This window comes from Schistocerca piceifrons, chromosome 9 (assembly GCF_021461385.2).
Source record: "Schistocerca piceifrons isolate TAMUIC-IGC-003096 chromosome 9, iqSchPice1.1, whole genome shotgun sequence".
In the NCBI taxonomy this organism is placed as follows: domain Eukaryota; kingdom Metazoa; phylum Arthropoda; class Insecta; order Orthoptera; family Acrididae; genus Schistocerca; species Schistocerca piceifrons.
Window position 1 is genome coordinate 115011245 of NC_060146.1, and position 25060 is coordinate 115036304.

The 25060-nt window shown below is 42.1% G+C and overlaps 1 protein-coding gene across 1 annotated transcript in view; it reads right to left on the reverse strand.

Moving 5' to 3' along the window:
- Positions 1–685: 685 nt before the first annotated feature.
- Positions 686–25060, reverse strand: part of LOC124717395 (protein sprint) — a 305335-nt gene continuing 280960 nt past the window's right edge. The window contains exons 18-22 of the mRNA XM_047244247.1: positions 24308–24631; positions 20625–20714; positions 9487–9642; positions 7077–7275; positions 686–3383 (exon numbers count right to left, since the gene is read on the reverse strand). Of these exons, the coding sequence (XP_047100203.1) occupies positions 3259–3383; positions 7077–7275; positions 9487–9642; positions 20625–20714; positions 24308–24631 (894 nt within the window). The 3' untranslated portion in view covers positions 686–3258. The remainder of the gene's footprint in view (positions 3384–7076; positions 7276–9486; positions 9643–20624; positions 20715–24307; positions 24632–25060) is intronic.

The window sequence follows — 25060 nt, forward strand, 5'->3', positions numbered from 1 at the left end:
TGAACGAAACAGTTTCTCTCAGCTGTTGTTCTAGTCGGAGAAAAATTTTACGTGATTTCATAATTACAACAGGGACTGCTGACCACAGCATCTTCCTGCCAGTTTGTGCACATGTCGTGAAGTGGGAGACTTGAAAGTGACTAGATTTTCAAACTTATTTACACACTACATTTCTGGACACAGGTTCCTTATGAAGTCTTCATCTTCTAAGCCCCCTCTACAACCCCTATGAATTGTGAAACATGTTGTACATTCCAATTCTCACTTAAACAGTAGTAGAGGAAGGAGTCCTTCCGTCCTGATCCTGTATTTATGGAGAATGGCTCTAAAAACTCTCCTCTGAACTCTATTTTCAGTATTATGTTGGTTAACACAAGTTCTACTGATCTGATTAATTTTGGGTGGCGTTCGAAATTTCTTACGATTTTCAATATTTAAAGTTTATAGACACATTTATGAGCCTTTTTAAAATGTACATATCTTATACAATAAAAAAGAACTTTTGCGTGATTCACACCAAGTCATCTTCATCAGGCAGCACTCGGATGATCAGCATCTCGTAGAGATAACAGTTACTTTTGAGAACACACTGTCTGATACAGAGAAAGCAGTGGGTATACGACATTTTGTTGGATTGCAGATTATACTGCAGGAATAAGGTGAATGAAAGACATATTCACAGTACAAAAGAGAAGTAAGCATGTATTAAAAGTAATATATATATGTAACCCTAAGGACAAAGCTACATTTTCACATGGTTATGTACGAAAGAGATGTTGAGAAAATGTACATCTTGGAAGAGAAAATATACAAGTTTCTTACACATTGTGGATACAAAAAACATTTTTTAATATGTTATTGAATGTTTTCTTTGTATCTCTTTTATAATGACTAGTATATTAGTAAAAAAATAAAGACAAACAGTACAATGCAATCTTAACAACAATATAAGACAGAATTTATTCACCATTCTGAGTGTCATGTTGCAACTGCCTCCAAGAGACTGCAGGCTGTTATAAAGTGTCTTTGTGAATGCTTAGCATCAACAATTTCAGCACAATATTTTTGGAGACATTACTATGCTCCCTGCTTGAATCCTGAACTGCCAATGTGATACACAAGTTATTATTTATTTCTTTTAAGTAGAGATGACACAGTTTTTCTTTTCCTTCTTTTGAGATGTTGATATTACTGATCTATTGTTTACTGGTTCAACTGCACCCCAATTACATCAGGGAGACTGTCAGCACTACATGAATGGTGAACAATATTGTTTTTGTTCTATTTTTGACGGTAGTACAATAAGTGTATAAATACGTATATGAGACTTGGCAAGATTAATTACAAGTGTCTTTAAGAGTCCCATGAGTCCACAGCACAGAAGTAATAGTGTTACAGAGACATAAAGTGAGTACATATTTGTTCAGTTTTATTATCTGAATTTGGTTGTTGCCTTATCTATTATCATCATCCAATGTAAGATGATGATCAGAAGACTATTCTACTTACATGCTGCTAAGTACAACAGAACTGACTGACTAATGAAGCGCTTAGAATGGGAGGAGATGTGGTAATAGAAAATAAGGGTGCTGATAATTTGTGACCCACATACTAGAAAATACATCTTTTAACGAAGTTTTCAAAAATAAAACTTTATAAAAGATGTCTAGTACATACAAGGCAAGAGGAAAATTTCAATCACAGTCTCAAATTACACATCTTACATGAGCTATATACAGGTCATATGATGCAGTGTCAATAAAAATCATTTAAGTTCTTTTGTTAATACTGAACACGGGTCGCACAATATGCGACAGAGCACATCGTCATCAATTCACATAATTAGAATGTAGTTGAGTAACAATCCCAATCGCTGACATCTGAATTATAAGTATGGCTGTATCCAACTTATCAGCAAATGAAAACAAACATAAATATTGTGCTCATGCTGAACAGTTAACAGAGGGGAAGTTCAGGGCACACATATGCTGGAGTAATTATGGCTTCTTGAACAAATATAATATATGCTATCAGATCACATTACAAAATTACCGTCAGGTACTGAAATATTCAGTGTAAGACATTTCTGCATATGATTTATGAATATGCATCATTACACTACTTTAGACCGAATGGGCAGTTATTTATCAACAATTGAAACTGGAACAATTACAGAAAAAAGTGTCAGCCTTGTTTTGATTGATTCTGTCCAAATAGTTGGAAGAAGCTAGTTGTTCAGTACGGTGCCATGCAACATTATTTCATTAATTCTGTATGCCATTGTTAAAGCAGACATTTTCAGTTGATAGGTATTTGACATTCATTTCACCTCAGTGACGCAAACCATGCATTGCACAATGCATTTGCTGTAATATCAATAGCTAAGCACCAGAAAATCTCACCAATTTGAAAATTACCAACATTTTGTAACAAGGAAAACTCAAAAAGGATTCGACTACAGTAAATACCGATTTTTATGTTCGCCAGACACTCTTCTTTCCTCCCTCCTACTTTTCTTAGTAACTTTCATCACCTGAATAATTAATAGAAGGCGTACAATATAACAACAAACATTTTCAACTGAGAAGAAAATAAGAAAATCCGATGAAATAAAGACTGCATATACAAAGCAAAAATAGCTCATGCCTTAAGTAGCAACTTTAATTCAGTGCCAAGAGAAACTACCACAATATATTCTCCCTCTAAAGTAAATAAATATCACAGTTAATACACTAACTTCGAGACTTGAAATTGGAGAAATTAGCAGTTTTTCAAAAACTACGAAGTTTGCTATAAATTATAAGTCACTGACAGCTTCAGAGTCCAGACATATGAAAACATGAGTTAGTCATATGCCTTATGCTGCTTGATGTAGTGCTTCTTCAGACTTTTCTTTGTAATGCATGAAACGATAAGAGCATTACCTCAAAATTTAAGACCACCAAACCCCAACTCATCACACATCAGATTTCTCACAGGGTACCCAACAGAAAAAAATCACAATTATCTGAGTTCTCTGTTTGAAACTCTCCACACTACCACTTGCAGTGACACGTGGGTACTTCGTAAGTAAACATTCTGTCACACAAATATTTCCAACAACTTACACGCGTGGCCAGCAGCAAGTGTCTCAAGTCCTTCAATCAGCAGTTAACTTAATTATGCTGTGTTCAAGGACTGACAGGCAGTGCTTAAATAAATACAGACAGTTACACCTCGCCTTCAGTCTTTCACACTATGCGGGGTATGTGACACCTGTCACGATGTTCGAGGCCACGCAATCTTGGCGTCTATTCGTTTGTATGCGAACATACAGTGCTTCCCGGCACTAGTCACGTTGCCACGCACGTCCTGAGGGCATTCACTGTCTGCTAGCAATGTCTCTGCAATGAAAAACAAATTTTTAATTAGACAAGCACAAAACAAGGGACACTTACGAATACACATACGTACATTCAACAGTTTGAAGAAATACAGCGGCTAGACATTTTTTGACAGCTTTACTTACAACAAGACATGTTTTGAACTTTCACTTGACTTCATTTACTGTATTTACTCGAATCTAAGCCACACTCGAATCTAAGCCGCACCTGAAAAATGAGACTCGAAATCAAGGGGAAAAAGTTTTCCCGAATCGGCCGCACCTGAAAGAATCGGCCGCACCTGAAATTTGAGACTCGAAATTCAAGGGGAGAGAAAAGTTTTAGGCAGCACCTCCAAATCAAAACAAAGTTGGTCCATTGTAATATGAGACACGATTTAGGTCAAATGAATGATGATACAGCTACAGTAGTTTGGTTCGAGTCGTAAGCTTAGCAGTTAAGCTTTACCAGGTAGCCATTGCTACGCGTCAGGTGCTCCATCCTACTGTACTGTGTCATGCATTATTTGTCGCATTCTGATAATGAGTGTTTACGGCTTGTCGCTGCTCGCGGCATGGCTTGCCTTTGTGCACGCTACCGCCGCTTACAATTTTTTTTAAAAAAAAAAGAGAGAGAGAGGAATCGTCTCATTGGCAAAACAATGGCAAGGGACTGCTATTTGTTGTTACTTACACTGCTGCTTACTTTGATAATGATCAACAAGAACCAAATAATAGACTGTGCAGGATAGATGTTGTGAACGAGAGTTTAGCGAAAATTTTTCTCCGTTTGATAATCTTTGCAGACGCCTCTTTAGTACTTTACATTCTGCACAGAAATTAGAGTCATCTTAGATTTAAAAATCTATTCAATTGCCGTGCTTCATTTCTGACTGTATCACTATTAGGCATAAGAAGAATACGAATATAAACATGACATGATATGTATATTCTTCCGTGTTCGCTGTTGTCTCACTCTAGTTTCGTAGTTTATTAGACAGACAGGATTTAAATGAAATAGCAGCAAACACGAAACAATACATGGCAAAATGTTTATATTAGTATTATTCTTATGGTGAAGAGAATATTGCACGTGATTCACAATTCACGAAAGTTCCTATTAGCAACCATCTCTTCTCACAGGTAGGAAAAAATTCAGAACGTAGAGTTAGCCATATTGACAAACATCCCAAACAGTCTTGCCAGTCGGATTTTCGTAGTACATTGAAATGCTGCTACATTCGAAGATGAACAATACGGAATATGTATTTACTTCATTGGATAATGTGTGAAAATGCAGTGGTCGAAACTCGGGGCAGAGAAAAAAGCTCGTCTTCCATCTTTTTTTAAAAAAATTTATTTACAGACACAGAGGTTTTGGCACCAGTATTTATCTTTGTGCCTGCAAAACATGCCTGTGTAGCGCTAGATATATTCGACGGCAGAAGTTAGTTGTGGCGGCACCTACCAACATTTTTCAGAACTTCCGCTTACTTTGCACTCGATTCTAAGCTACAGGCGGTTTTTTGGATTACAAAAACCGGAAAAAAGTGCGGCTTAGATTCGAGTAAATACGGTAGATCTTCATCAACCCAATGGTTTTGTCGACTGCATTTTATATGATGCAGGTTCCCTGAGCAAAATAACGATTTGTTTGGCGGTCTTGTGTCCTGAGTTGTTATTTAAGTTTAATTAATAGTTAGGTGGATCTACTTTTGTTCTGTAACTTGTGTCCCCTTTTTTTCATTTCTATGCATAGCAAATCCACTTCCAGTTTCACTGCATTTGCCACCTGGTTGGCTTACACCTCTGTCTATTTCTGAAGTCAGTTGTGTTTTCAGACTTAATTAAACTTGTCTCTACAACACAAACAATTGGCTTAATATATACTGTGTGAACTGTAACAAATCATGGTAGGTTACATTAGAGGCAGTCTTTTCTTCTTTATTAATGATGCAAAATGACTATATTATGAATTAACATGAATGATTGTCTAACTACTGGATTAGTGACTAGCTAGCATTAACAGAAATGAGTATGGCAGATCCTACATATAAAAAGTAATATCACATATTTTACATTCATATGCAACTAAAAGTTTAGAAGGAATAAAAAAATAGTAAATGACTTACATTATACAAGTTACTAAATTGTTACATAGGAAACAGGAACAGAAATTATGGTATTTATTATCATTAATTGTGTTTTTCCTAGAGTGTGGTTGATGTGTGAATTGTTTGAGTAATTTTTCAGAAATTTCTTACAAACATTTTGTTGGATCATTCCATTTGATCATTTGGTATGTCATTTGGAGGCGCGTTCTTAGAGAATAAATTTCTATTTCTTGGCATATGTTCATTCTCTTGCCTCTGTTGGTCAGGAGCAGTATTTATAGATTACACACTGTCCCATCTTGAACAACATATAGAGCAAGGTTGTATTTGCTAAGAATTTTTCATTCGAAGAGCATCCATGTGTCTGCAACTCATTACAGTAGACACAACAATTGTTTAGTCATACAGGTGCATGTAACAAATTTAGAAGTTGGTGATATTAAGTCTACATAAACAACTGACTTCAGGAGTAGTTTCTGAATGTATAAGAAACCTGTAGCTTTCTGTATGATTTCCAATACAAACAAATGCGCAAGTGGGTCACAAACTGAATGCTGTGTTGCACGAGCGAAGCTAAAAAGTATGTATAAAGGCAGAGAAAGACGCTGTCAAGTTCCAAAATAACAGTAAGTGTTCCTAACTGTAAATTAAACATAAATGTACGACTCAGGAAACCTGGTAGCAAATGAATTGCTATTTTGCTTAGCACAGATGCAGCATTCAAAATACAGTTGCCAGATAATGTTATACTGACGAATATATAAATGTGTTAAACCAGTTGAAGATGGGCATATATCTATATGAGAAGTGTCCGGTTGCTGTATTTCTTCATGTAATATAATCCTTGCCTGTACAGCTTCACCATCATTATCGTGGATAAAATATGAATATGTACATTCAGTTATGATGCCAATGTTAAACTATTGTACATAACAGATTATTTGTAATTTGAAGTCATGCAACTGTAAAAGAGGATTATAGCTTGTTCATGCAAACTAATGAAAAAATGACTTGGACAGCAACCATTCAGGTACAAGCAGTTTATTCCAATATTTTTGGAGTGAAAGAAATAATCAAAACTTAAGATACGAGTAAAATAATTAGAAGAGTGAAGTATCTAAACTCAACACTTTTGAAAAATATTTAATTTCTTCTCCTATTGCTCAAAGAACTTATTGAATTCTTGTTGTCTTGCCATTACAGAACTAGTGCATATTTATATTATAGTGAAACTGTTCAGTTACAGTTACTGTCAATTTATCCTTGTTCTCCCTGATTCCTACCCTTCCTTCAGTTAACTTTAAAGTGAACTGACGAGAAAATAACTGTTTCAACTGTGGGACATAATTATAATTTCTTGGTAAACAACACAACTTGGTGCTCTGCATGCTTCATCCACAAGTCAAGGCAGTTCATTGTGTTTTGGTAAGATAAATATACCACATCACATGCATCACTCCTGTTGTACCACTTGAAAATACAAAAGTAGTGGCTATTAAAGAAAAATTGAACTCAGTTTTACCAAATTTGAAAATTAATTTACAAGTTACTGAAATATTTGGGAGAAAAAACAAAATTTTTTGTTTTCAGACTACACTTACCTTCACCATCCACCAACTTGAAGAGACCATAATCCTGCGGATTTGTGATGCGCACTTTGTGTGCGATGATCTTGCAGACTTCCCTGGTCGTCATGTGGGGTCGCACGGGTAGTGTCTTGGTGATTATGGATCCGTGCACTTCGTCAGGAACCACCACCTTCAGCACTGACTGCAGTTCCACCTCTGGAGCTATGCCGCTCTGTAAATGGTAGCACATGATGTAACACAAAGCTGTTCTACGCAATTCTCATCTATTTGTGAACTGTCTTTGATTTGTCAAACATTCATGCCAACTCTGATAAGGAAGGACACCATGTACATTTTAACAGTATTGTGTGTTCTGCACAAATGATTCAAGGGTCGGATGTCGGATGTTGTCATGAAATTCTGACAATATTTCACTGGCACAACTGACCAACATCTTCAGGATTGATGAACACATTGCCGAACTGCGAGCAAAGTTCCCTGTTCTCCCGCCCCTTCCCCGAGAATATATAATTTTGACAGCAGTTGTAATATTGATACAGACAAATGAAATGTTACATTCAGATTCATTTGTTCTATGAAACATGAAGTTGGACACTGATGTTGTGAAGCTAATGAAGTATATGTTTATGGGCTATATATGGGTTGTGCAGCAGAAATGAAAGATCTTTCTATATTATTCAACAACATCTAGTGAAGTAGTACCAAGTTTTTTTTACAGCAATTCAAGTCTGTCACAGTCTTTCCACAGGGACACAACCAAAAAATAAAAATAGGTAATAAAGCATATCTACAGAATAAGATGTTTAACAAAGTAAACCACTGAAGAGTGGGAAAGAAGGCTAGGCAGGGAAAGGAACGATGTGTTGCTCAGACCCCCAATGAGAGTGACAAATCTCTCTGCCTACGCTCATCCTCAATGCAAGTTGCTCCATTTCACGGTGGGGTCTGATTGACCTGCCACCTCTTTTTAACCATCCACAACCTTCTCACCTCCCTGAGGAAGGAACTAAGAGTTCCAAAAACTTTGATAGTGAGTGCAATTTTATATGAGTCAACACCTACATCTATGAATATACTCCACAGCCACCTTATGGTGTGTGGTTTGTACCAGTGCAACACCCCCTCCATTTCGTGTTAAGAGTTGTAAACGGTTTGTGAGAAGAATGATTGTTGGTAAGCCTCTATGCAAGTTCAAATTGCTCTCTAATTTTATGTTCATGGTCTTTTATTGACATGTAAAGAGGAAGCAAAATATTGGTTGACTATTATAAGAAAGCACACGAGTGGATGTTTAACAGTAAACCGCACCATGATGCCCAATGGCTCTCTTGCAATGTCTGCTACTCAAGTTTACTGAGCACCATCACAAAGTTTTTGCACTTGCTGAATGAACCCCTGAGAACTGTGCTGCTCTTCTTTCGACCTCATCTATTACCTCTATCAATCCTAACTGGTTCAGATCTAAGATTGATGATCAACATTCAAGTTGAACGAGTGTTTTGTAAGCTACCTCCAGTGTTGATGCACTAAACTCTCTGAGTATTCTCGCAATGACTCACAGTCTAGCATCTGCCCTACCTGCAGTTAGTTTTATGCACACTCCTAGAAATTGTAAGGGTGTGACTGCTTCCAGTGGTTGCTTTGCAATCACGAAAGCATTCTAATGGGTCTTTGTGCACTTTGTTACATTTGTTTATATTAAGGGTCAACTGACAATCCAATCAGATAGCTAGTACAAAATTCTGTGCGCTCTTATTCTGTTCATTTGACGGCAATGCAGAACCGTATCGAATGACTTCCAGAAGTCGAGAAATAGAGCATCGACCTGGGTGCTGGTCTTAACTGCTTTCTGGATTTCGTGGATGAACAGTGCGAGCAGCGTTTCAACAGAATCATCGTTTTCAGAATCCATGTCAATTCCCACAGCGGAGATTTTCAGTCACCGAGAAATGTCGTAAGGTGAGAGCATAAAACAGGTTTGTAAATTCTCCAATGGATTGATTTCACAGATATAGGCCAAAAGTTTTGGTCATATGTTGAATGACCCTTCTGGAATATGGGAATGAGCTGCACAATTATTAGGAGTCAGTGACCTACAGTACACGAATGCCAGAAGAGGATAAAGTTCTTTTGCACATCCTATTTATAAATGTACTAATATCCCATTAGATCCAGTGGCCTTTCTTCCATCAAACGATTTCAGTCATTTTTCTATCCCACGGTCACTTACTTTTATAACAGTAATTTTGACGTTCATGTGAAATTTTAAAGGAGCAGCTGCAGTATGATTTTCCTTTGGCAAATAGTTTTGGAAAAAGGTCTTTAGTGTTTTGGTCTCTGCAGTACTACGCATTTCAGTTCTAAAGATAACCATCAGACGTCAGTCATTTTGTACATCAGATGCAGGTATCTGAAGGTTTACCTGAGGGCAACCGGCAGCAGACGGTGGGGAGCGGCGGAAGCTCTTGAGCACATGAACAGCCGAGCTGAGCGCCGTCAGGTAGTAGCCCGCTTCCCCGGACAGCAGCGACGGCTGCAGCAGGCCCCACATCAGGTCCGCCTCGATCTCAGCCGCCACCTGGTGACAAGCGAGAAGGGCACAGCATTACCACTGGTCCACTGGTGTTGTGAGGTCTACCCTCAGAAAAAGGTGTAGTGAAAGTGTGAAAGTGGGAAGAGTCAGAGAGAAAGAGAGAGAGAGAGAGAGAGAGAGAGAGAGAGAGAGAGAGAGAGAGAGAGAGAGAGAGAGAGTGGGGGGGGGGGGGGGGGGGGATGATTAGTTACCTTCTTTCTTGGTTGTGTATTTATTGATTTATAGTGATCAGAAAGCTGTAGGGGTTGTGCTAAAATATTCCCCTCCTCACCCCTCTTTCCAGTTTGGTGAACTAGGGACCACAGAGGTGTAATATGCCATTCACAGAATGCAGTGGTCCATGTCCTGACATCCATCGGCTGATGAAAGGTGTTTGTGAGTTAAGGCAGCTAGTAAGCAGGAAGCACCCCACTTTCAGGAGCTTTTTAATGGTTTGTGCAGATTGGAATTGTACCGATCCCACGCTATCAGCAATGAGGGCCATGGAGTGGCCAGGGAGGTCGTTTGCTCTGTGAGGCTGCAAGGGAAAGGCATGGAGCAGATGTGACCTCCGTGACACCACAGAAACGTTCACGGCGTTGGTGTTCTGTTTTTACTTTGCTATTGTTCTAAGTATTCTCTGAGACAGCTGGAATGTAATGCACGTGTAGTTGATTCATAAACAGAAGTTAAGAGTTGTACATTACAAGAAATACATCGAGATGAACTTCTCAGAGTGTGTTATCCTACTGGAACACGAGAACTATCTTTCGGCATCTTCGCCACAACCGATCGAAGACCACAGGGAAGAAGCTGTGTCACGGTTCGAGAGTACTTGATAGCAGGACCCACGCAGCATTGGTAGGAACCCTGCGACATGGGGGTACTTTACAGAGAGCACGAGAAAAAGAGAAGCGAGAAACCTAATAAGATAAGGAAATTACGCACCGACTGCTGGACTGTTTCGACAGAGTATTCCTAAATCCCCATTAGGAAAATGAAAACAAGGGAACATTATACCACGCTGTAATGCCCTAAGTGTATCAGCCATACACGTGCTTTTTTATTTCCCATTTAAAATAATAATGCTCGGTAAATTCCATATAAATATTTGCCGAGTGATAGAATTAGTGTGGGCAAGTTGAGGATATTCACGGTATTACTTGTTTTAGAAACTTATTTGATGTCTAGTAATGGCCTGCCACGCAGTAGTTCAACCTGACAGCGGATGAAGCACACGGTCGGAGAAAGTTGACCAGTGACGGATAGCAACATGACAGTGACTCAGATGGCACAAAACCTGCAGAAACAGTTGACGAGAATAACGAAAACACAAATTACATTGTAACGCGTCACGTCTCGGCTCTTATTCTTTTATGCTAGGTTAGATTAAATAATATCGATATGGAACTTAACACTGTTAGATTTACATGAAGGTTAGGCAGTTTTTCTACATGGGGCACAGAGATTGCAAATTTGTGGTTTCAGAATACAATAAAGATATTTTTCTTTAGGAATACTCATTTTCTTTACACAAGGAGAGTATACGAGTGACTTGATGGTGATTTAGTTTTGAATTTATCGTATTGCAGTTAAATTGTGTTGCAGGGAGAGAGAATTATTCTTTGATTGTGCTGCTTAATCTGAAATTGTTATTTGCCTGGAACGGTAGAACTTTTGCTACTTTACGAATTACAAGTGTGTAAGCACTCAAATGCTAAATTTACAACCTCAGTAAGACTTTACGTAATTATCCACTGCACATAACTGGGGATTTTTATGTTAGGCCCCTTTCTGATGGACGATTCACCAAAGCCAGAACTGTAAGAACTATATCATCTCAATGAACTTTTAGCACTCAGGAACAGGAGGTTGGGACAGTTATTAGTCAAACCCAACCTTTCTGTGCCATTAAATATGAGAACTGCCACAATGTGGCAATTTTTCATTCACCGTATTTCTTCATGTTACTTCATACCTGTTCTCTTACTGATTCTGACTTGGAATCCCACCTTAATGTTGTTACTACCACTACCACTACCACTACCACTACCACTACCACAACTACTACAACTACCACCACCACCACTACCACTACCACCACCACCACCACCACCACCACCACCACCACCACCACGACTACTATAGGGGCATGCACAGAAGAAGATGGTGGTGATGTGATTCATAATAGCAAGCATCAGTGTACCATGTCGTGCTCCAGCCAACATCATTTCTGCGGTGTCTGTCTGTAGTGTGCACTTCGGTGACCAAACAGAACATTTAGCATTGATTATAATGTTAGTTTAGATACCGTGAAGCTACTTTGATACTATACTGGTCATTGCAAGCAGCACACGACAAATGTGGCAAGTATAACATTAACAAGTGACAGCAGTAGTTTTATGAGCACAAAAATTTACCTAGAGAAACTTAGAAGCAGAAACAGTGTCTAGTGCTCCCAGAATTTTACGAAAGTCTGGAGTTATTTGTGTTCCAGCCACTTCGAACACACGTTATTTTGTAGTGGGTTGTAGCATAAACACACACACACTGCCGCAGAACGTAATTTGTGCAGGCTAACCGAGAAAGAAGAGCAAAACCGGGCCAACAAGTGACGTGCTCAGTTGCTGCCAAAAGAAAAGAAAAACTTCCGGCCCAGAATTCCGTGGACAAATTTCATGCACGAAAAACAATGGTGACTGTTGTGTGTTGTGGAGAGACTACGGAAGAAAAAAAAGAAAAGATTATTATTAATAGTGACTTGCTCTCGAGCAGACGGACATGTATATTAGTATTGTAGCGTTGAGAAAAAAATGTTATTTAATTTGGTTTAATTCAGTCGTGTGCGAATGCCCTACGAAAGTGTGGGCTTACTGTTTAATGTGGCAGTGAAATGGAATTTTGAATATAGAATATGTTAACAGCAACTGAATTCTGAGAGAGTCTTTATTTGGACAATTTTTTTTAAGGGGGGGGGGGGAGCACAAAACTGCTATGGTCATTAGCGCCCGGTCTGTGAGTTAGGAAATGGTAAAAAATGAAAATGGAAACCAGCAGCAATGGGAACGAAACTCAAAAAATTGGAGAAACTAAAAGCAGAAGGAAAGCTTAAAAATCCACTACAGAAAGGGGTTGGTTGTCCCCAAAAAGAACTTCAAATGACTGACGTCATCTCACTGGCACTAATAAACTCGAGAACGCAATCAGCTGAGCACATGTCATCTGCTAAAATGGACGATATATTAGGCGACAGCTGTAGACGGGCGCGTAACGGAGTAAAATAGGGGCACTCGATTAAAAGGTGTCTTACCGTCCACAGCTGAGAGCAGTGGGGACGGAGTGGGGAGGATCGCCGCTTAAAAGATGTTGATGGCTAAAAAGACAGTGCCCTATCTGGAGTCTAGTTAAAATTACCTCCTCCCGACGACGCGTTCGGGAGGAAGAGGTCCAAGCACAGGGAAAAACTTTCACGTCCCGCAATTTATTATAGGGAAGTGTCGACCAATGTGCGTGCCATAAAAGAACAACACGACGACATAAAACACTCCATAGATCGGCGAAGGGAATCGATCGAATAGCTGGCTGAAGAAGAGAGACTGCAGCCTTGGTCGCTATATCGGCCGCCTCATTTCCACAGATACCAACGTGTCCTGGGAGCCAGAGGAACGCCACCGAGAGGCCCCCCCAAGTGGAGCAAGCGCAGGCAGTCCTGAATCCGGTGGACCAGAGGGTGGACAGGGTAGAGAGCTTGGAGACTGAGGAGAGAGCCGAGAGAATCTGAACAGATAACATACTGTATCCGCTGATGGTGCGGATGTATTGGACAGTCTGGAGAACAGCGTAAAGCTCCGCAGTATAAACCGACCACTGGTCGGGAAGCCGAAATCGATTTGGGGTGTCGCCAACAATATAGGCACTCCCTACACCTAACGATGTTTTCGAGCCATCAGTGTAAATAAACATGGCTTCCTTCATTTGTGCACATATAGCAGCAAATGCCCGACGATAAACAAGTGAAGGGGTACTATCCTTGGGAAATTGAGAAAGGTCACGGAGCAGGCAGATCCGGGGACGGAGCCAAGGCGGTGCTGTACCCCAAATTGTCAAGAAGGTTTTAGGAAAGTGGAAGGAAAGAGAATGGAGCAGTTGACGGAAGCGGACTCCCGGTGGTAGTAGGGACGAAGGGCGGCCTGCATACCCTACATCGAAAGAGGCGTCGAAAAAAATGTCATGGGCCGGATTAACAGGCATGGAAGACAGATGGCTAGCATAATGACTCAGAAGGACCGCTCGCCGATTGGACAGCAGAGGTTCAGCAGTCTCAGCATAAAGGCTTTCCACAGGGCTGGTGTAAAAAGCTACAGACACTAAACGTAATCCACAGTGGTGGATAGAGTCGAGACGCCGAAGAATAGACGGCCGAGCAGAGGAGTAGACTATGCTTCCATAGTCCAATTTCGAGCGCACTAAGGCGCGATAGAGGCGGAGAAGGACCACTCGGTCCGCTCCCCAGGAGGTACCATTCAGGACACTGAGGGTGTTGAGGGATCGCAGATAGCGAGCCGAAAGATAGGAAACGTGAGAGGACCAGCACAGTTTTCTGTCAAACATAAGACCCAAGAATTTAGCGACGTCTGAAAACGGAAGGTTGACAGGTCCGAGATGTAAGGAGGGTGGAAGAAACTCCGGACGACACCAAAAATTAACACAAACGGTCTTACTGGGAGAAGAGCGGAAGCCGATTCCGATGCTCGAAGAGTGGAGGCGATCGAGACATCCTTGAAGACGTCCTTCAAGAAGGCTGGCCCGTTGAGAGCTGTAGAAGATCGCAAAATCGTCCACAAAGAGGGAGCCTGAGACATCGGGAAGGAGACAGTCCATAATTGGATTTATGGCAATGGCAAACAGTACAACACCTAGCACGGAGCCCTGGGGTACCCCGTTTTCTTGGGAGAAAGTACAGGAGAGAGTAGTGTTCACTCGCACTCTAAATGTGCGCTCTGCCATAAATTCGTGAAGAAAAAGTGGCAGCCGACCTCGAAAGCCCCAAGAGAACAGTGTGCGGAGGATGCCTGTCCTCCAACAGGTATCGTATGCTCTCTCCAGATCAAAAAATATTGCTACTGTTCGGCATTTCCGGAGAAAATTGTTCATGATATATGTGGAGAGAGCAACAAGATGGTCAACTGCAGAACAATGCTTTCGGAAACCGCATTGGGCAGGTGTTAAAAGACTGTGGGACTCCAGCCACCAAGCTAAACGGCAATTCACCATACGCTCCAAAACCTTACATACACTACTCGTGAGAGAAATGGGGCGATAGCTAGAGGGGAGATGTTTGTCCTTTCCAGGTTTCGGAACAGGAACGACGACAGCTTCCCGCCATCATCTGAGAAAAGTACTGTCGGTCCAAATTCGATTATAAAGGCGAAGGAGGTAACGCAGACTATGGGTTGATAAATGCAGCAACATTTGGATGTGGATACCATCCGGTCCTGGGGCGGAGGAGCGAGAAGAAGAGAGTGCATGTTGGAGTTCCCGCATGGAGAAAGCAGTATTATAGCTTTTGCGATTTTGAGAGGAGAAAGCAAGAGGTTGCACTTCCGCTGCACGTTTCTTCGGGAGAAACACTGGCGGGTAATTTGAAGAGCTCGAAATCTCAGCGAAGTGTTGACCCAAAGAGTTAGAAATTGCGACGGGGTCCACTAACTTATCGGAGAAACTAGGCGCGCCAGATAACCATCGAATCTGACTCCAAACTTCCGAGGAGGGAGTGAAGGTGTTAAATGAGCTAGTAAAGAAGTCCCAGCTTGCCTTCTTGCTGTCGCGGATGACGCGACGGCATCGCGCATGGGAATGCTTATAGCAGATACAGTTGGCCAAAGTAGGATGGTGGCTGAAAACACGAAGAGCACGTTGCCGCTCACATATTGCGTCACGGCATGCCTCGTTCCACCAAGGAACTGGGGGGCGCCGGGCAATTCGGAGGTGCATGGTATTGAACGTTTCGCAGCTGTAAGAATAACGTCTGTAATATGAGTGACCTCATCGTCGACGCTAGGAAAGTGACGGTCATCGAATGTCGCTAGAAACGAAAAAAGTGTCCAATCGGCTTGGGCAAACTACCAGCGTCTCGGGCACATATAAGGCAGTTGTGGTTGCAATCGAAGGACACATGGAAAGTGGTCACTCGAGTGTGTCATCAGCAAGGGCGAACCATTCGAAGCGCTGAGCTAGCGGAACAGTACCGACCGAAAGGTCCAAATGAGAGAAATTTGTCGTGGAGGCAGACAAAAATGTAGGGTCCCCAGTGTTGAGGCAAACAAGATCCGCTTGGTGGAAGACGTCTAGCAATAGTGAGCCACGCGGACATGGATGTGGAGATCCCCAAAGTGGGTGGTGGGCATTGAAGTCCCCAACCAGCAAATAGGGGGGTGGAAGCTGACCAAGAAGATGAAGGAGATCAGCTCATGTCATTGATGTGGACGATGGAATGTATACAGTACAAAGACAGAAGGTGTATCGAGAAAGGGAAAGACGGACAGTGACTGCTTGGAAGGAAGTGTTTAAAGGGGGGGGGGGGGGGGCTGGAGTGCCTTCAACAGAGGGGAGATCAAATCGGACTGACTGAAAATGGGGGAAGACAAAGCGGTCGTGGGGACGCAGCTTTCTTTCCTGAAGACAGAAGATGACCGGCGAGTAGGATCGTAGGAGGATTGTCAATTTATCCCGATTAGCTCGAATGCCGCGGATATTCCAATGGATAATGGACATAGGGTGGACAGAAAATGGAAGAATGTGACCAAGGTTGCCGTCAACTCAACAACTGTTCAGAGCTTGCGACCAACAGCGTGGAACGGCACTTGATCAGCCGCCAGCAGTGCACCTCGGCGACACAGAAGACGGCCGAGGGCGGTTACCGCCAGGTGGTGCTGTAGATGAGACATGCCGTGGCGGAGAAGGAGATGAACTGGGTTTCTTATTAGCCTTCTTGAAAACATGATGTTTAGATGAAGGAGGAACCGATGGTTGTGAAGTTGGGGTACGTAAAAAATCTTCACGAGTATGCTCTTTTTTGGAAGTCCGGGTGTCTGACTTTTGGGATCGAGATTTAGCAGAACCCGGTGAAGGGTGAGCCATAGATTGAGAGGGCGAAAGTGGGGAGGTTGAATGGGCGATCTTTGCGCTGGCCAATCTAATGACCATGTCACTAAACGTGAGATCACAAGTCTGTGTGACCGCTGTAGCAGGACTTTGAATTTTGCCACGCTGCACTCGTTCCCTCAGATAAAAGTTATACCGTCGCAGCGGTATGAGCGCTCGATGGCAGAGAAAATACTAAAATTGTAACTTTTTTTTGTTTTTCTATCCGTTTCTCTATTGTCTCTAGAGAGCGGAAGCTTAATGCAGATGTGATCTGATTAAGACGAAAAAACTTATTAATGTGTAGACATTGCGGAAGTTGTTATGAAATTCGGAGGATGGAGAGAAGCAACTAAAATAAATTGCATTTAATATCAAGACGGTTATGGATACATTAGAAATTGCAAGATTTCGGAGCAGACTTTCCACTCAGAATTGAAGGAGATTTTTGAAGACCTGGACGCCGCACGAAAGAAGACATGTTAACCTGGTAAAGGATGAACTCTTATCTACGCCATTTCCCCCTGTCAGTTACATTTTGTTAGTCTCTGTTGTTTTTCAATAAGTTTTGTAGTGGAAATTGGTTTAACTTTTGCTCAAAAACGCCACAAGGACCACCCCAACAATAGCTTTTCTGAATCACGAAGTCTGATAGCTTTTCTGTAATATGAAGTCCTATTTGCTTTTCATTCTTTCCCTTTTTCACCGTCATTTATGATTTTAAAACCCCTTTTTATTCACCATTTCTTCCCACCATGTTCAACCCTTTCTTTTATTTTCTTATCTTCTCTTTTTCTCTTTCTCTTTTTTATTAACCACTACACCGCCTCCTTTGTTGGCCGAGGAGAGGCAAGGACAGTGCTGTATTTTCCTGTCTGAGGCACAGTGGGCTTTCGACTTGCGAATAATTTTCGAGCAGCAAAGGTGGACACCTTTTCCTTCATTCTGATTTCCTGAACGAGTTTTTTGTCTTTAAAAATGGGGCAATCTCGAGAGGAAGCAGCGTGGTCACCCATACAGTTAATGCAACGAGGGGATGGAGGTGGACAAGCACCCTCATGGGCATCCTTGCCACACGTAACACATTTGGCCGGGTTGGAACAGGACTCGCTGGTGTGATTGAACCGCTGGCACCGATAGCAACGCGTAGGGTTTGGGACGTAGGGGCGAACGGAAATTACCTCATAGCCCGCTTTTATTTTCGATGGGAGTTGAACTCTGTCAAATGTCAAGAAGACAGTGCGGGTTGGAACGATGTTCGTGTCAACCCTTTTCATAACTCAATGAACAGCCGTTACGCCCTGGTCAGAGAGGTAGTGCTGAATTTCCTCGTCAGACAATTCGTCGAGGGAGTGTGTATAAACGACTCCACGTGAGGAATTTAAAGTGTGGTGCGCTTCAACCCGGACAGAGAAGGTGTGGAGCAGTGAAGTACGCAGCAATTTTTGTGCCTGGAGGGCACTGACTGTTTCTAACAACAAGGTGCCATTCTGTAATCTGGAACAAGACTCTATAGGACCTGCAAATGTGTCAAAACCTTTCTGAGTAATGAAAGGGTTACCGTGGAGAAGTTGTGACCTTCGTCAGACCGAGAAACAACAAGGAACTGTGGCAACGATGGAAGAACTGTCTGTGGCTGAGACTCAGTGAACTTACGCTTGTGAGCAGACATAGTGGAAGATGATGAAACCATTGCGGAAGAATCCCCCATGAGTACCGGCGTCTCCGATGGCGCGCTCCTCCCTTGTGGGGGCCCTCTCTGAGGGCACTCCCGCCTTAGGTGATTGTTCACACCTCACGTCACACCTCCTGACAAACGGACGGAGGGACCAATCGGCACTTTCGGAAGGTATCAGCTCGGGTAATCACCCCTCCTTGGGCCTGGCCGTTACCACGGGGTACGTACATGTCCTACCTGTCTACCCGGGGCGGGGAATTACGCGTTATCCCGTCACCGGCTATGCACGAAAATGCGTGGGTCGGCCTTCAGACACGCACAGGGAGGAAGAAAGTGAAAGGGAAAAACAAAGAAAGGGAAAGGAAAGAAGAGAGGTCTCAAACGCCGCAGCGGAGGAAAGGGTAAAGAGAAGAGGTAAGGAAAAGAGAAGGATAAAGGAAGGATGAAGACATACAAGCAGAGAAGGCGAAGAATGCGTTACATTTATGAGCGTCCGTCTCCGGACGTAGGCACAAACCATACTCCCAGAGGGGGAGAAGGGGAAGGAAAGAGCCAGAGGTGAGGGGAGGGGAGGGGGGGCGAAGATGGGGGATAGGGAAGGATGCAGAAAAGGAAAGTATGCAGCCCGGAAAGGAAGGAGGGTCACATTAGCTCGGGGTCCCGTGCTCGCTACGCACGTATCCACAAAAGAGTTGTGGACCCCCTGGGGGGTTGGACTAGATAATAGGATTTTGGAATAGTAGATGAATTTTCACCTTCTTCAAAACATAGAATTGTCGGAGAAGAGTTTGATGCAAGCAGAAGACGCCGGAGCTGCGGGGAAGCTGAGCCTGTATCCGGCATTCAAATCAGTTCACACTGATAGTCCAAGGAGCGTGGCTCTAAGTTTTAGAGAAGATACAACGGGGCACCACAAGTGGCCCAACATGGCAGTTAATCTATGCACATAAAATTGTATCGCTTCGCTTGTCTATTACACAACACACAGTATTTATCATAATGCAAATTGAGAACAGGCTGTCATATTATCTGCTGCCATAATATTTGTGTATACATGTCTCTCAAAATTATTTCGTCTTTCCCTTTTGCAAAATTTAATGGAACACCTATTTACATAATGTTTTTTTACGGCTAATTGATTTTCTTTCCTTGTATACATTTCTTACAAATAATGCTCATTCAATTTATATTCTGTTGACTTTAACATTTATACCCAAAAAATTGTAACTTCTGTGACAGACGCTTTCTTTGGCACCATTATGTCTTTGCAAATTCCTGTCTTTGTGTACAAATATTTGTGTGGCTGAAATATTTATGTTAGGTGTATGTGTGGCACTCTGGACCAGGCCTATTCAAGAAGCTGCTCGGTGAGCACAAGCACTCACAAGCCGTATGAGAAGTTGGCACTCACAGTAAATAGGGCAGTTAGAAGTCATTTTGTAGCACAGGGGGAAATGCAAACTGAGCACTGACTACAGACGAAATACCATATGTTACATTTGCCACAGCTTCAGAAGCAAGCACATTACTTATAGCTAGGGACCGGTAATGTAGCATCAATTTTTGCCAAAATTCACATTTATTTTTTTTGCAAAATTTGCATCTATTTTTGTCAAAATTCACATATATTTTATTTTTTTGTATATGATCAGATGCACAAATTTAAAAGGTTGTCACATTACATGAATGAAGACAAACAAATGATTAATTCTTTGAAACTCACTGTTAAAAAAGTTCTCATTGGGAGGTTTTTGACTGGAATGTTTGCTTCTGTAAAAACTTCCAATACCTTATTCCTCTGAAATGGCCTTTGTTTTCTTCATTTGGCAGTATTTAAGCTTTCAAAAATGATTGTTCTGTTGAAAAGCAGCAGTATTTTCCCACCAGTTAAGTGAATGCGTCACCGAAATAAGGTGTACATTATGTGTCTTTTCCTGACCAATTTGAAGATTAAAAAATCTGAAGACTACTAATTTTGACCTTTCGTGGGCATTCATGACCCTGCCACCCGTCCTTGACAATGCTACAAATAGAACTGATGCGGCACTTAGTGTAAAAGTAGAAACACACATAGGATAGCTCGATTTTAATGTTAGGGAAACCATCGCAGAAGCAGTGTGTCAGCGCAACTACGTAACAGAATTTTTATCATAATAATACAGCTCACCATTCCCGCCTGCACCAGCACCCAGACGAGCAGCGGCAGGAAATCGTCTGCAGTGAGCATAACTGAACGACCGGCATTTGCTGCTTTCACCTGCAACATAAGAAAAGAATACATGAAATCTTATTAATAAGCTCAGCCATTCTATTATGATCTGGTCAATGTAACTATACTGTGGACCTGTTACATTTCTAAAATGTGCTGGCGGTTCAAAAGGATTGGGACTCAAACTCTGACCTCTGCCATTTTTTGGCAGAATATTTACAGACTGAGCTATCCAGATAAGAAAACTACAAATAGACTATCAAACCTTTTGCCACGTCTTTTCTCCAGGGGTCAAAGTCAAACAAAGAATGTGGAGGAACTCTGTCATATTATATAAATAGGCAAGGAGGGGTCTGGTCTGATTAACAGTTCCCATCAAGCAGTGACTCGTGCAAAACTAGCTCACATGTTGTCCACAAAGCCTGAGGGTCCAGATTCAAATCGCAGTCCGCCACAGTTTTAATGTGTCCGAAGTTATCACTGACTACAGACTGTCAGATACTCGATCCATTCTCACAAATGTTTTCCTTTTCTGTTTCATATTATAAACCGCCTGATGCATGACACTTCCACACATTACATTTTGTCTATAGAGAGCACAAGAATTATCTTATGAACTATGCTTGTGGCAGCATATTTAACTGCAGTCCTTATTCTTAATGAAAACTGTAGACAAACCGACGGTAGCACAACCTTATTTTTAGCACAATTGGATGCATTCTTAACTACAGAAGTCTAACGACTGGGTCATTAGTGTTGGGAAAGAATGAGAAACAAAGCTGGCATCTGGATGACTGGACCAACCTTGCTGTTCCTGTTCCTGTTGCTGCTGTTGAGGTCTTCAGCCTGAAGACTCATTTCATGCATCTCTCCACATTATATCCTACGCGAGCCTCTACATCTCCGAGTAACTACTGCAACCTAAGCCCATTACAACATGCTTACCGAGCGAGGTGGCGCAGTGGTTAGCACACTGGGCTCGCATTCGGGAGGACGACGGTTCAATCCCGTCTCCGGCCATCCTGATTTAGGTTTTCCATGATTTCCCTAAATCGTTTCAGGCAAATGCCGGGATGGTTCCTTTGAAAGGGCACGGCCGATTTCCTTCCCAATCCTTCCCTAACCCGAGCTTGCGCTCCGTCTCTAATGACCACGTTGTCGACGGGACGTTTAACACTAACCACCACCACCACAACATGCTTGCTGTATTCATCCCTCGGCCTCCCCCTACAATTTTTATCCTCCACACTTTCCTCCATTACCAAATTGACAATTATTTTCATGTCACAAGATCTGTCCTATCAAATAATCTGTTCTTTTAGTCCTGTTATTCCACACGTTTCTTTCTTTCTTTCTTTTTTTTTTTGCCAAATTCAATTCAGCGCCTCCTCATTACTTGATCAATCTACCCATTTAATCTACAGCATTCTTTGTAGCACCAACTTTTAAAAAAATCTATTCTCTTCTGGTCTGAACTATTTACTTTCCACATTTCTCTTCCGTACCAGGCTACACTCCTGAGAAACACTGTTTTTCTGGACCGACATGTTGGAAATGAGGGTCACGCTCTTCCAAGTCTTTTGCTGGCTTTAAAAGAATTACAATGTCATCACCAAATCTTAAGTTTTTTAATATGAAGGGCAGTCAAATGAAAACTGAACACTCACCACAACAAGACCACAGAATGTTTCCATTCAAAAGTAATCACCAAACCCATTAAAGACATTTATCCTGATGGGAAACGAGATGATCAATTACCGTTTCGTAAAACATGGCCGGCCACCGACGGATCCTTAACCGCACCCACTCCTGCTGTTCTTTACCCGACTGAGACCAATGTCTATGCACGTCTTTCTTCACGTCGCTGAAGATGTGAAAATCACATGGTGAAAGATCCAATGTTGCAGTGTTTTTCAACGCAATTGCTGAAGTGTAGCCTTCAACTGATTGGCAATGTGGGGGCAAGCATTACCATGCCACATGATGATTCTGTCTGATAGCATTCCTGAGCATTTTGACTATAGGGTGCATCACCATTTCAATAAACTGTATTCATAGCACTGCGCACTGATTTTAATTCCGGCTCGAGGAACTTGAGAAGCAGAGGAAGCGTCCTGTTGCATAACACCACCCATCCCCAATTGGGGTCAGATATAGGGTAGGAGGGAGTGGGGGGTGGCAAACTGGAGTATAAGCACCAGGCGGCAGTTTTAGGGGGTGCCAAATTCGTATTCTTGAAGGGAAAAGTCTCATTGCACAAAGCGCCTAGCATCCGGTGCACTTTAGTCTGTTTATTATTCACGTGATTCTGAAATGCATCCCCGTCGGTTCTTTAACACATTTTAAGTTCATTTCTGAACGAATCTTAAGCTGATTTTTGAATGTGTGCCTAGTGTGATGTCTCGACCAGGGCATCAAAAATAAATAACTTTTCTAGAGACAAATGGGGCAGAGCTATACAAGCTGAGACAAATATACCCGAACACGTGAATGCCAATTGCTGTTTGTTTATGTGGTCGACTGGGTGTGCAAATGATCAGCACTGTTATCATTATTAGTGAAATCTGTAGATTCAGACTACCAGAACGAGGGGAAAGGGGGGGGGGGGGTGGCGGTGCCGGCGGGTGCCGGTATCACATTTTTGCCCCTGCTTATAAATATTGTACATCCGGGCCGCCCCCATGGTGCCTATCAGATGAAGGCTATGCTTCGGCAACTCGGTCGGGAAATAGTGCAAAATCCTCCATACAGCCCACATCTTTCACCGTGTGATTTTCACATCTCTGGCAACCTGAAGAAAGATGTGCACGAACACGGTTTCAGATGGAAGACGAAATGCACGAGTAGGTGTGGTTGTGGATCCGTCAGCAGCCAACTGTGTTCTATAAAATAGGAACTGATCACCTCATCTCCCTGTGGGATATATGTCTCTTAACACATGTTTTGAATGAAACCATTCTGATTTGCTGTTACGGTAGCTGTTCAGTTTTCATTTTACTTCCCCTCATATTTCTCTTGAAACTTTGGTTCTTGCTCCAAATTTCTCCTTGGTTTCCTTTCCTGTTCACTCAATGTAGAGACTGAATAACATCGGGGATAGGCTACAATCCTAACTCACCCCCTTCGCAATTACTAGTTCCCTTTTGTGTCATTCAATGCCTATAATTCCTGTCAGTTTTGTTTAGAAGTTGTAGAGAACCTTTCACTGCCTATTTTTATCCCCTCTACCTTCAGAGTTTCAAGGAGTGTATTCCATTCAATAGTGTGAGAAGCTTTCTCTAAATCTACATATTCTATAAATGTAGGTTTGCATTACTTAACCCATCTTCGAAGAGTAGTTGTTGGGGCAGTACTTTCTCGCGTGATCCTACATTTTTCTGTATGCCAGACTTTTAACAATTTTTCCACTTTTCTTTAAATAATTTGTGTCAGTATTTTGCAACCATGGCTTATCCCTCACTCTTTTCCAAAGAAAAACTTTAATTCCAAGAACTCGGATAGTGACTCCCCTCCACCCTTTGTCAGTACTCATATTTCACTTTATGATGATGAGTACACACAATTTTATAGTTTTCTTAAGTGAATTTTCCTTTTCATACAGTATACCAGGAAGTACAGACAACTAGAAACAAACAGTTTACCGAGGTAAATATGGAAGCGACAGCATCCAGCAGCGCCGCCAGCTTGTCGAGAGGCAGGTCCCTCGACTGCAGGCGGGAGAGGTGGGCAGTCACGGTGGCCAGACCCGCAGCTGTGGGTGGTCGCACCCCGGCACGAACTCCCAGCTCGCGCAGGGAACACGAGCGCGCAGACATTATGGCCGACGCCAGCCTCCGGACCTCCCCGCGCCGCCCGTAGTCGTCGACGAACAGCCGGTAGACGTGGTCGCGCAGCGGCCGTACCACCAGCCTCTGCATCACGCCCTCCAGGATGGCATCCAGGTTCAGGAACTCGTTAGCACGAAGCTGGAGGAAGAAATTCACAGGTCAGTCAGATGACAAACAAAAAATGTCTTTTTGATTCTTTGACGGAAGATGATGATTTCTTCAGATCAAACACTGGTTTGATGCATATCTCCAATCTGCTCTATTCTGTGCAAACCACCTCATCTCTGCATAACTACTGCAACCTACAGCCCTTTGAACCCAATTACTGTAGTCAGGCCTTGGTCTCCCTCTACAAATTTTTACTGTCTCCTTTCATTCCAGCATCAAGTTGATTCCTTTTCCACCAGTGTCATAATCCCCGTGAAAAGCTGCAACTAGTATAAAACCTTACGTGCCTGTAAATACCAACTGTCTCAAGAAAAGACTTGTGACTCAAAAGCTAGCTAATGGAAGAATAAAGACATCTTTGAAAATCACTGTAAAGCAATTGGTAGCAGTATCAATACA